This window comes from Passer domesticus, unplaced genomic scaffold (genome assembly GCF_036417665.1).
Source record: "Passer domesticus isolate bPasDom1 unplaced genomic scaffold, bPasDom1.hap1 HAP1_SCAFFOLD_37, whole genome shotgun sequence".
In the NCBI taxonomy this organism is placed as follows: domain Eukaryota; kingdom Metazoa; phylum Chordata; class Aves; order Passeriformes; family Passeridae; genus Passer; species Passer domesticus.
In genome coordinates this window covers 3808060-3820372 of record NW_026990149.1, presented here as the reverse complement: position 1 = coordinate 3820372, position 12313 = coordinate 3808060, and the positions used below count along the sequence as shown (strand labels likewise).

General features: G+C 53.7%; 2 protein-coding genes across 2 annotated transcripts in view; one reads left to right on the top strand and one right to left on the bottom strand.

Annotated features, from left to right (window-relative positions):
- The window catches only part of LOC135292574 (uncharacterized), a 98206-nt gene that overhangs the window by 37904 nt on the left and 47989 nt on the right, over window positions 1-12313 (bottom strand). Inside the window, exons 10-11 of the mRNA XM_064406739.1 lie at window positions 10792-11631; window positions 4744-5583 (exon numbers count right to left, since the gene is read on the bottom strand). Coding sequence (XP_064262809.1) covers window positions 4744-5583; window positions 10792-11631 — 1680 coding nt within the window. The remainder of the gene's footprint in view (window positions 1-4743; window positions 5584-10791; window positions 11632-12313) is intronic.
- Window positions 653-2943, top strand: LOC135292501 (zinc finger protein 239-like). The gene is made up of 2 exons (XM_064406699.1): window positions 653-1117; window positions 1205-2943. The coding sequence occupies exons 1-2, from the start codon at window positions 653-655 to the stop codon at window positions 1409-1411; spliced, it is 672 nt and encodes a 223-aa protein (XP_064262769.1). The 3' UTR covers window positions 1412-2943.

The following is a 12313-nucleotide window of genomic DNA, read 5'->3' as shown; positions in this document are numbered from 1 at the left end:
ATCAGGCCAAGGTTTGCGAATGGGAAATCCTGCTTTGGGGAGAAACTAGGGATGAGCGCCTAGGGTTTGATGGTCCTGCTGCCTCGCCTCTCTTGCTTTGAAAAGACAAGTGTCTGCTAAGGCAGGAGGAGCCTCCCTTAAAATCAAAAATGTAAACCCCCTCCCTCTGAATTATTCAAATTTTGAAATTAAGGAGCTCTCAGGGAATGATATAGGAGTAGGAGTAACAGCTCTTTGCTAGGAAAAATGAAATTAAAATGTAGTAGTAGAAAAAAAGCTCTGACAGAGTCAGAATCCAACCTGACACCCTGTTAGTCAGGGTGTTTGTAGCAGTCCGGTGAAATGGTGGCTGCAGTCCTCCTGGAGGGACAGATGTGCTTCTCTTGAAGCAATGATCCTGCAGAAGGGTCTAGTTTTCCTCCAAAGGTCCACTGGTGGTGTAGCTAGGTGTAGCCTTCCTCTGGGAAGCCAGTGCAGAAGCAAAGCTGATCCTCTGGGAATCCCGTGGGAAAAGCAGCCTGACTGGGGTGTTCCAAATCTCAGCTTATATCCAGGCAGGAATGCTTGGCTCCTCCCTCTGGGCAGAGCTTCTCACAATGGGATGATGTCATTTTTATCAGCCATGCAGTGAGGCTCAATGGCCCATTAGCAGATGATAATTGGGCAGTTTTCTTTATCTCTGCCAGAAGCCATCCTCCCTCTGGGCAGATATCATCAACAGCTTCACACCAGGGAGGGGCCCTACAAGTGCCTGGAGTGTGGGAAGAGCTTCAGGCACACTTCCAATCTCTTCATTCACCATTGTGTGCACACTGGAGAGAGGCCCTACAAGTGCCTGGAGTGTGGGAAGAGCTTCAGGTGGAGCTCCAGCCTCATCAAGCACCAGCGGCTGCACAGCGGGGAACAGCCCTGTGAGTGTGGGGAATGTGGGAAGAGCTTCAGCCAGAGCTCATTACTAGTTGAGCACCAGAGGATCCACACCGTGGAGAGGACCTATGATTGCCCTGACTGTGGGAAGAGGTTTCAAAGCAGCACCAATCTCCTCATACATCAGCGGACACACACAGGGGAGCGAGCCTTCAGCTGCCCTGACTGCGGCAAGGGCTTCAATCAAAGGGCTACCACCTCATCAGGCACCGGCACATCCACACTTGTAGGGGAGAAGCCCTACAAGTGTGAGGAACGTGGGATGAGCTTCAGACAGAGCTTCAACTTGGCCTCCCACCGGATGATCCATACTGGGGAGAGGCCCTTCCGTTGCCCCGACTGTGGCAAGGGCTTCACCCACAAATCCAAGCTCATGAGGCACTGGGGCATCCACACTGGGGAGAGGCCCTACGAGTGTGAGCAGTGTGGCAAGAGCTTCTCACAGAGCTCTAACTTGAGCAGACACCAAGAGAGCCACCAATAAGGGAAGCTCTTCCAGTGCTTCAACCTCGGGAAGAGCTTCCACTGCTGCAACTTCATCCCCCACTGGAGGATCCATGTTGGATGATCCACAGTGACCCACATTGGGCAGAGAGCTGGTGACCCACATTCCTCCAGATGATCCCCACTGGGTGGGGGGAAGGTGTTGGAGAGATTTCTTTCACTCCTTATTCACCTGCTCTGATGTTGTTGGTAATAAATGCAGTCCCCAGGCTGGGGTTTTTTCCTGTGCTGGTGATCAGGGCAGGATCTCTCCCTGTCTCAATGCCTGGGCCTTTCCTCAGCCAGTCAGCAAAGTCACTAAAGAATTTTCAGCCAAGCAGAGCTTTTCTCACTGATAGCTGGCAGAGCCACAGTCTGGGGTGGGAAAGGTTAGAAAATTGGGGAAAAGGAAGGACAGCATCCTAGAACAGACTGAGCAGGGGCTGGGGATTGGAGGGGGATTGTGTGAAAGAGGTTGGGGAAGGGGCAAAAACCAGCATCTAGTGTTGGGATGGATGAACGTTTGACAAGAAAGTCTCACAGATATGGATGCTTGGCAGAAAGATTTTTGAATGTAGAATCTGAAGAAGGAGTAGGGTTGAAAGCAAGTTTGGATGTAGAAGAAAAGTGCTGAGCCAGTCTTGCTGGATAACTGAGAAGGCAAAGGCTATGTTAGTTAGAAGGGGTTTTTATGGCTCAGAGGAAAGGATAAAGCCACCTGAAAGAAGAAGATGTTTTACCAAGCAGAAGGATTCCACGGTCCAACAAGACAGCCGATTTGCAAGTAGAGAAAAGGTCTCAGAATTTTCCACTGCAAGAAAGCTGAAAAACTTCTAGCCTCAACTGTAACATACTAACTTTTAGTGATTGGAGAATAGTAACATGAATATGGTAATGATAGTAGTTAGGATAGGCTAGAGGTAAAAGTGAAGGTATAGATTGGTTCTTATGGATTAAGATGCTCAGCAGGGAAAAGTATAGAATGCATTGTAAGCAAAATTCAAGGGTCTTCAGGCTGGACTCCAGCTGGAGCTGACAGCTGTAGACACAGGCTGTGTCACCCACGAGGCCGGACTGCTGTACAGTCTTGAATGGAATAAAGCGCATTTGAAGAGCCTCCTGGAGTCTTGCTGTGGCATTTGCATTTTCTGAAAAATCCCTTCAGCCAGGATTTTTCTCCTGGGAAGCTGAGAAGCCTCAGAGAAAAAGGAAAACAATAATGATCTCATTTGCTTCTCCTCTCTTTTGCTCATGTGGAATGTGTTTGGAGATGGTTGACCAACAGGTGATTGTTTCATTGGTTTCTGGTGGGAGTGTTTTCACTCATTGGCCAATCAAAGCCAAGCTGTGTGGACACTCTTGAAAGAGTCACGAGTTTTTATTATTATCTTTTTAGCATTCTGTAAGTATCCTTTCTGTATTTTTTACTACAGGTTAGTATAGTATTTTTTAATCCATGATTGTAGCATCAAATAATAAATTAGCCTTCTGAGAACATGGAGTCAGATTGATGATTCCCCTCAGCGGGGATGAATTTGGGGGTGAGGGTGGGCATGGAGACCTCCCTTCAGGACTGGATACCAGCTGGAAGAAGGGTTCAGGGCCCAGGGGGGCAGATGGCGGGGTGGTGGGGGGAGTCCTGGGAAGATCCCGGAGGCCTTTGGTGCTCAGTACCAGAGCGCAAAGCCCGGGCCAGGGGTGCCTGGTGAGTCTAGGGTCCAGTGTTGATGCTTGGAGTGAACCCAAGAGGTCTCCACTAGGTCTGAGGGGGGTTCCAGATGCTCAGTATCAGAGCTTGGAGCCTCTTGAGGCGGTGGTTGGTGGGTTCCTGGTACTGAGTCCTGGAGCTTGGAGTCTGGTGCGGGGGGTTGTGGTGTCCAGTGCTGGAGCTCGGAGCTTGTGCTGGCCACTTGGTGAGGGGAAGATGTGGGGTCCCAGAGCGGCGTGGAGTGGGAAAGGGTCAGGTTTGGAATCCTGACGTGAGGAGAAGGGGAAATTTAGAGTCCCCAAAATCCCCTGGAAAAGCTGAGGGTGGAGCGGAGCGGATTAGGATCCTCAGGTGGGGGGGGGTGTTCAAATTTTTGGGTCCCCAGAATCCCGAGGGGGACACACAGAAGGGGACAGGGACACATAGGGGAGATGGGGACAGGGACTCAGATGGGAGACAGGGACACGTGGGGCAGGACAGGGATGCACAGAGGGGTCAGAGTGAGGCACAGTGGGGAGTAGGGAGATATGAAGGGGAGGGGACACCTGGATGCCAGCAGGACACTCATCAGGGGACAATGTTTCCACAGGAGTGGGCATGCTGCCATCAGGATGCCTGCGGTGGCACGCAGCATGGGGCCACATGACCCTGCAGGTGACAGTGAGCCTTGGCCTTTGCCCAGCCTGTCTCCAGGGGTGGTTGGGGTCCCCAGAGCATGATGGCCTTGGCACACCCTGGTGGCTGTCACTTGCTTCTGGGCCACTTGTCACCAGCTGATCAAGGTCCCCGTCCTGCCCTGGTAGGGGGGTGACATTGGGCCGGGTCACTGCGGTGATGACAGTGGAGACAGGGTGGCAGGAACTGCATTGGACAGCGTTTGGCCGTGGCCGAGATGACAGCGCTGATGGCACTGTGGTGGCACAGGTGGTGGCATTGATGATGTCCCAGTTCACGTGTTCCCCACATTCCCATCCACGGCCATGTCTCCCCATGTCCCCACCCAGGTCATTGTGTCCTACAGGTCTCCATCTACGCCTGAGTTCAACACCTTTATTTCCAGGCCAGTTTCAGGTCTTTGCAAGGGAAACCTTTTTGTTTCAAGAGCAAAACAAAAGGATTTCCGTGTCCCTGCCAGCAGAGCATCCACATGCTTGGGTGGTGGCAAGAAGCTTTATGCGAGGGACTCCCACCCCAGCGTCTCCAAAATTTTGGGTGTTGCCCCAGTCCATCCCCTTTTGGATGTGTAAGATGCCCATGGGCCAGAGAGAATTAAAAAGACGGATTTATGTTGCAGACGACCTCCAAGGCCATGCAGTGTTGCTTGATGACAGCAGAAGATGGAAAAAGTGAGATTTTTGTGGGGCCAGAAGTCAACACATCCACTCTCCACGGTGGATTTCTGATGTTGGTTTGTGGGTGTGTGGGGGTGCCCACAGGGAGCCAGGAGGAGGTGGAGCCTCGCAGGCAGGTGACTTCCCAACAGGGATCACCAGCAGCATGGATCAGCGGGGCACTGCCCGCTGGGATCACTGGGGATCACACGGTGCGGAAGCCATGGGGAATGGAGCTGGAGCAGCGCATGAAACTCTTGCAGCAGGCGGGCACTTGCAGGGCTTCCCTTAGCGGTGGGTCTGTTGGTGTCTGGTCAAGGTAGAGCTCTGTGAGAAGCTCTTCCCACATTCTGGACACTGGAAGGGCCTCTCCCCAGTGTGGATGCGGCGGTGGGTGACGAGGCTGGAGTTGTGCTTGAAGCCCTTGCCGCAGTCGGGGCAGAGAAAGGGCCGCTCCTCCACGTGAATCCGCTGGTGTCTGAGAAGATGAGAGCTGCTCTGAAACCTCTTGCTGCATTGATCACACTGGTAGGGTTTCTCGCCGGTGTGGCTCCTCAGGTGGTAGATCAGGTGGGAGCGCTGGCAGAAGCTTCTCCCACACTGCCCACACTCATAGGGACGTTCACCGCTGTGGAGTCTCCTGTGGCAGATTAGGTAGGAGCTCTGGCTGAAGCTCTTGCCACACTCAGGACACTCATAGGGCCTCAGCCGGGTGTGGGTGTGCTGGTGGTTGATGAGGCTGAAGTTGTACTTGAAGCCTTTCCCACAGTCAGGGCAGCGGAAGGGCTTCTCATCCTTGTGAGTGCGCTGGTGCCTGAGGAGATTGGAGCTGGTCTGAAAGCTCTTCCTGCATTGATCACACTCGTAGGGCCTCTCCCTGCTGTGGCTCTTCAGGTGGACAATCAGGCAGAATGTCCGGCTGAAGCTCTTGCCACACTCCGCACACTCATAGGGCCTCTCCCCGCTGTGGCTCTTCAGGTGGACAACCAAGTTGGAGCTGTGGGTGAAGCTCTTCCCACACTGGTCACATACGTAGCGCTTCTCCCCCATGTGGATTCTCATGTGGCAGGTCAAGTCGACTCTCTGGCTGAAGCTCTTGCCACATTCCCAGCACTTGTGGGGCTTCTCCCCATCCTGGAGCTGCTCATGGAGCCCCAGCTCCGAGCTCCGGCCACCTCCCCGGCCCAGGGTGGGTCTTTCCTCCTCGCATCCCCGTGATCTGCGTTTGCAGCCCCTCCTGATGCGGGATCTCCGGGGATTTTCCTCACCATCGGATTCCTGTGCCGTGGAGCTGCTGACAACGGCCTCTTCCACAAGGTTCTGCTGCAGGGATTTGTCCTGCCTGGTCTCCCTCCTCGGCTCACTGCCTGGCGGAGGAAGGACAAGGAGAGGATGGGATTTGCCTCCGTGCCACAGGGAAGGACAAGGAGATCCCCCCAGCGCATCCCCGGCAGGACGGCCTTGGCAGCGAGGTTGCCCTGCAGCCGTGGGCCATGCTGGGCTAGGAGAAGGAGCAGGAGAGAGGGGGAAAGGGACAGTGACTTCCTCCTCACCTACCTGGGCCTCCCAGGCCATCTTCCTCACGGCCTCTTCCTCCTGCATCAGGCCAAGGTTTGCGAATGGGAAATCCTGCTTTGGGGAGAAACTAGGGATGAGCGCCTAGGGTTTGATGGTCCTGCTGCCTCGCCTCTCTTGCTTTGAAAAGACAAGTGTCTGCTAAGGCAGGAGGAGCCTCCCTTAAAATCAAAAATGTAAACCCCCTCCCTCTGAATTATTCAAATTTTGAAATTAAGGAGCTCTCAGGGAATGATATAGGAGTAGGAGTAACAGCTCTTTGCTAGGAAAAATGAAATTAAAATGTAGTAGTAGAAAAAAAGCTCTGACAGAGTCAGAATCCAACCTGACACCCTGTTAGTCAGGGTGTTTGTAGCAGTCCGGTGAAATGGTGGCTGCAGTCCTCCTGGAGGGACAGATGTGCTTCTCTTGAAGCAATGATCCTGCAGAAGGGTCTAGTTTTCCTCCAAAGGTCCACTGGTGGTGTAGCTAGGTGTAGCCTTCCTCTGGGAAGCCAGTGCAGAAGCAAAGCTGATCCTCTGGGAATCCCGTGGGAAAAGCAGCCTGACTGGGGTGTTCCAAATCTCAGCTTATATCCAGGCAGGAATGCTTGGCTCCTCCCTCTGGGCAGAGCTTCTCACAATGGGATGATGTCATTTTTATCAGCCATGCAGTGAGGCTCAATGGCCCATTAGCAGATGATAATTGGGCAGTTTTCTTTATCTCTGCCAGAAGCCATCCTCCCTCTGGGCAGATATCATCAACAGCTTCACACCAGGGAGGGGCCCTACAAGTGCCTGGAGTGTGGGAAGAGCTTCAGGCACACTTCCAATCTCTTCATTCACCATTGTGTGCACACTGGAGAGAGGCCCTACAAGTGCCTGGAGTGTGGGAAGAGCTTCAGGTGGAGCTCCAGCCTCATCAAGCACCAGCGGCTGCACAGCGGGGAACAGCCCTGTGAGTGTGGGGAATGTGGGAAGAGCTTCAGCCAGAGCTCATGACTAGTTGAGCACCAGAGGATCCACACCGTGGAGAGGACCTATGATTGCCCTGACTGTGGGAAGAGGTTTCAAAGCAGCACCAATCTCCTCATACATCAGCGGACACACACAGGGGAGCGAGCCTTCAGCTGCCCTGACTGCGGCAAGGGCTTCAATCAAAGGGCTACCACCTCATCAGGCACCGGCACATCCACACTTGTAGGGGAGAAGCCCTACAAGTGTGAGGAACGTGGGATGAGCTTCAGACAGAGCTTCAACTTGGCCTCCCACCGGATGATCCATACTGGGGAGAGGCCCTTCCGTTGCCCCGACTGTGGCAAGGGCTTCACCCACAAATCCAAGCTCATGAGGCACTGGGGCATCCACACTGGGGAGAGGCCCTACGAGTGTGAGCAGTGTGGCAAGAGCTTCTCACAGAGCTCTAACTTGAGCAGACACCAAGAGAGCCACCAATAAGGGAAGCTCTTCCAGTGCTTCAACCTCGGGAAGAGCTTCCACTGCTGCAACTTCATCCCCCACTGGAGGATCCATGTTGGATGATCCACAGTGACCCACATTGGGCAGAGAGCTGGTGACCCACATTCCTCCAGATGATCCCCACTGGGTGGGGGGAAGGTGTTGGAGAGATTTCTTTCACTCCTTATTCACCTGCTCTGATGTTGTTGGTAATAAATGCAGTCCCCAGGCTGGGGTTTTTTCCTGTGCTGGTGATCAGGGCAGGATCTCTCCCTGTCTCAATGCCTGGGCCTTTCCTCAGCCAGTCAGCAAAGTCACTAAAGAATTTTCAGCCAAGCAGAGCTTTTCTCACTGATAGCTGGCAGAGCCACAGTCTGGGGTGGGAAAGGTTAGAAAATTGGGGAAAAGGAAGGACAGCATCCTAGAACAGACTGAGCAGGGGCTGGGGATTGGAGGGGGATTGTGTGAAAGAGGTTGGGGAAGGGGCAAAAACCAGCATCTAGTGTTGGGATGGATGAACGTTTGACAAGAAAGTCTCACAGATATGGATGCTTGGCAGAAAGATTTTTGAATGTAGAATCTGAAGAAGGAGTAGGGTTGAAAGCAAGTTTGGATGTAGAAGAAAAGTGCTGAGCCAGTCTTGCTGGATAACTGAGAAGGCAAAGGCTATGTTAGTTAGAAGGGGTTTTTATGGCTCAGAGGAAAGGATAAAGCCACCTGAAAGAAGAAGATGTTTTACCAAGCAGAAGGATTCCACGGTCCAACAAGACAGCCGATTTGCAAGTAGAGAAAAGGTCTCAGAATTTTCCACTGCAAGAAAGCTGAAAAACTTCTAGCCTCAACTGTAACATACTAACTTTTAGTGATTGGAGAATAGTAACATGAATATGGTAATGATAGTAGTTAGGATAGGCTAGAGGTAAAAGTGAAGGTATAGATTGGTTCTTATGGATTAAGATGCTCAGCAGGGAAAAGTATAGAATGCATTGTAAGCAAAATTCAAGGGTCTTCAGGCTGGACTCCAGCTGGAGCTGACAGCTGTAGACACAGGCTGTGTCACCCACGAGGCCGGACTGCTGTACAGTCTTGAATGGAATAAAGCGCATTTGAAGAGCCTCCTGGAGTCTTGCTGTGGCATTGGCATTTTCTGAAAAATCCCTTCAGCCAGGATTTTCTCCTGGGAAGCTGAGAAGCCTCAGAGAAAAAGGAAAACAATAATGATCTCATTTGCTTCTCCTCTCTTTTGCTCATGTGGAATGTGTTTGGAGATGGTTGACCAACAGGTGATTGTTTCATTGGTTTCTGGTGGGAGTGTTTTCACTCATTGGCCAATCAAAGCCAAGCTGTGTGGACACTCTTGAAAGAGTCACGAGTTTTTATTATTATCTTTTTAGCATTCTGTAAGTATCCTTTCTGTATTTTTTACTACAGGTTAGTATAGTATTTTTTAATCCATGATTGTAGCATCAAATAATAAATTAGCCTTCTGAGAACATGGAGTCAGATTGATGATTCCCCTCAGCGGGGATGAATTTGGGGGTGAGGGTGGGCATGGAGACCTCCCTTCAGGACTGGATACCAGCTGGAAGAAGGGTTCAGGGCCCAGGGGGGCAGATGGCGGGGTGGTGGGGGGAGTCCTGGGAAGATCCCGGAGGCCTTTGGTGCTCAGTACCAGAGCGCAAAGCCCGGGCCAGGGGTGCCTGGTGAGTCTAGGGTCCAGTGTTGATGCTTGGAGTGAACCCAAGAGGTCTCCACTAGGTCTGAGGGGGGTTCCAGATGCTCAGTATCAGAGCTTGGAGCCTCTTGAGGCGGTGGTTGGTGGGTTCCTGGTACTGAGTCCTGGAGCTTGGAGTCTGGTGCGGGGGGTTGTGGTGTCCAGTGCTGGAGCTCGGAGCTTGTGCTGGCCACTTGGTGAGGGGAAGATGTGGGGTCCCAGAGCGGCGTGGAGTGGGAAAGGGTCAGGTTTGGAATCCTGACGTGAGGAGAAGGGGAAATTTAGAGTCCCCAAAATCCCCTGGAAAAGCTGAGGGTGGAGCGGAGCGGATGAGGATCCTCAGGTGGGGGGGGGTGTTCAAATTTTTGGGTCCCCAGAATCCCGAGGGGGACACACAGAAGGGGACAGGGACACATAGGGGAGATGGGGACAGGGACTCAGATGGGAGACAGGGACACGTGGGGCAGGACAGGGATGCACAGAGGGGTCAGAGTGAGGCACAGTGGGGAGTAGGGAGATATGAAGGGGAGGGGACACCTGGATGCCAGCAGGACACTCATCAGGGGACAATGTTTCCACAGGAGTGGGCATGCTGCCATCAGGATGCCTGCGGTGGCACGCAGCATGGGGCCACATGACCCTGCAGGTGACAGTGAGCCTTGGCCTTTGCCCAGCCTGTCTCCAGGGGTGGTTGGGGTCCCCAGAGCATGATGGCCTTGGCACACCCTGGTGGCTGTCACTTGCTTCTGGGCCACTTGTCACCAGCTGATCAAGGTCCCCGTCCTGCCCTGGTAGGGGGGTGACATTGGGCCGGGTCACTGCGGTGATGACAGTGGAGACAGGGTGGCAGGAACTGCATTGGACAGCGTTTGGCCGTGGCCGAGATGACAGCGCTGATGGCACTGTGGTGGCACAGGTGGTGGCATTGATGATGTCCCAGTTCACGTGTTCCCCACATTCCCATCCACGGCCATGTCTCCCCATGTCCCCACCCAGGTCATTGTGTCCTACAGGTCTCCATCTACGCCTGAGTTCAACACCTTTATTTCCAGGCCAGTTTCAGGTCTTTGCAAGGGAAACCTTTTTGTTTCAAGAGCAAAACAAAAGGATTTCCGTGTCCCTGCCAGCAGAGCATCCACATGCTTGGGTGGTGGCAAGAAGCTTTATGCGAGGGACTTCCACCCCAGCGTCTCCAAAATTTTGGGTGTTGCCCCAGTCCATCCCCTTTTGGATGTGTAAGATGCCCATGGGCCAGAGAGAATTAAAAAGACGGATTTATGTTGCAGACGACCTCCAAGGCCATGCAGTGTTGCTTGATGACAGCAGAAGATGGAAAAAGTGAGATTTTTGTGGGGCCAGAAGTCAACACATCCACTCTCCACGGTGGATTTCTGATGTTGGTCTGTGGGTGTGTGGGGGTGCCCACAGGGAGCCAGGAGGAGGTGGAGCCTCGCAGGCAGGTGACTTCCCAACAGGGATCACCAGCAGCATGGATCAGCGGGGCACTGCCCGCTGGGATCACTGGGGATCACACGGTGCGGAAGCCATGGGGAATGGAGCTGGAGCAGCGCATGAAACTCTTGCAGCAGGCGGGCACTTGCAGGGCTTCCCTTAGCGGTGGGTCTGTTGGTGTCTGGTCAAGGTAGAGCTCTGTGAGAAGCTCTTCCCACATTCTGGACACTGGAAGGGCCTCTCCCCAGTGTGGATGCGGCGGTGGGTGACGAGGCTGGAGTTGTGCTTGAAGCCCTTGCCGCAGTCGGGGCAGAGAAAGGGCCGCTCCTCCACGTGAATCCGCTGGTGTCTGAGAAGATGAGAGCTGCTCTGAAACCTCTTGCTGCATTGATCACACTGGTAGGGTTTCTCGCCGGTGTGGCTCCTCAGGTGGTAGATCAGGTGGGAGCGCTGGCAGAAGCTTCTCCCACACTGCCCACACTCATAGGGACGTTCACCGCTGTGGAGTCTCCTGTGGCAGATTAGGTAGGAGCTCTGGCTGAAGCTCTTGCCACACTCAGGACACTCATAGGGCCTCAGCCGGGTGTGGGTGTGCTGGTGGTTGATGAGGCTGAAGTTGTACTTGAAGCCTTTCCCACAGTCAGGGCAGCGGAAGGGCTTCTCATCCTTGTGAGTGCGCTGGTGCCTGAGGAGATTGGAGCTGGTCTGAAAGCTCTTCCTGCATTGATCACACTCGTAGGGCCTCTCCCTGCTGTGGCTCTTCAGGTGGACAATCAGGCAGAATGTCCGGCTGAAGCTCTTGCCACACTCCGCACACTCATAGGGCCTCTCCCCGCTGTGGCTCTTCAGGTGGACAACCAAGTTGGAGCTGTGGCTGAAGCTCTTCCCACACTGGTCACATACGTAGCGCTTCTCCCCCATGTGGATTCTCATGTGGCAGGTCAAGTCGACTCTCTGGCTGAAGCTCTTGCCACATTCCCAGCACTTGTGGGGCTTCTCCCCATCCTGGAGCTGCTCATGGAGCCCCAGCTCTGAGCTCCGGCCACCTCCCCGGCCCAGGGTGGGTCTTTCCTCCTCGCATCCCCGTGATCTGCGTTTGCAGCCCCTCCTGATGCGGGATCTCCGGGGATTTTCCTCACCATCGGATTCCTGTGCCGTGGAGCTGCTGAAAACGGCCTCTTCCACCAGGTTCTGCTGCAGGGATTTGTCCTGCCTGGTCTCCCTCCTCGGCTCGCTGCCTGGCGGAGGAAGGACAAGGAGAGGATGGGATTTGCCTCCGTGCCACAGGGAAGGACAAGGAGATCCCCCCAGCGCATCCCCGGCAGGACGGCCTTGGCAGCGAGGTTGCCCTGCAGCCGTGGGCCATGCTGGGCTAGGAGAAGGAGCAGGAGAGAGGGGGAAAGGGACAGTGACTTCCTCCTCACCTACCTGGGCCTCCCAGGCCATCTTCCTCTTCCTCACGGCCTTTTCCTCCTGCATCAGGCCAAGGTTTGCGAATGGGAAATCCTGCTTTGGGGAGAAACTAGGGATGAGCGCCTAGGGTTTGATGGTCCTGCTGCCTCTCTTGCTTTGAAAAGACAAGTGTCTGCTAAGGCAGGAGGAGCCTCCCTTAAAATCAAAAATGTAAACCCCCTCCCTCTGAATTATTCAAATTTTGAAATTAAGGAGCTCTCAGGGAATGATATAG

Coding starts and splice junctions, on each gene's coding strand:
- LOC135292501 (XM_064406699.1), top strand. CDS start 653: ATGATAATTGGGCAGTTTTCTTTATCTCTGCCAGAAGCCATCCTCCCT. Junction 1,118..1,204: donor GCAAGGGCTTCAATCAAAGG/GCTACCACCTCA, acceptor AGCTTCAGACAG/AGCTTCAACTTGGCCTCCCA.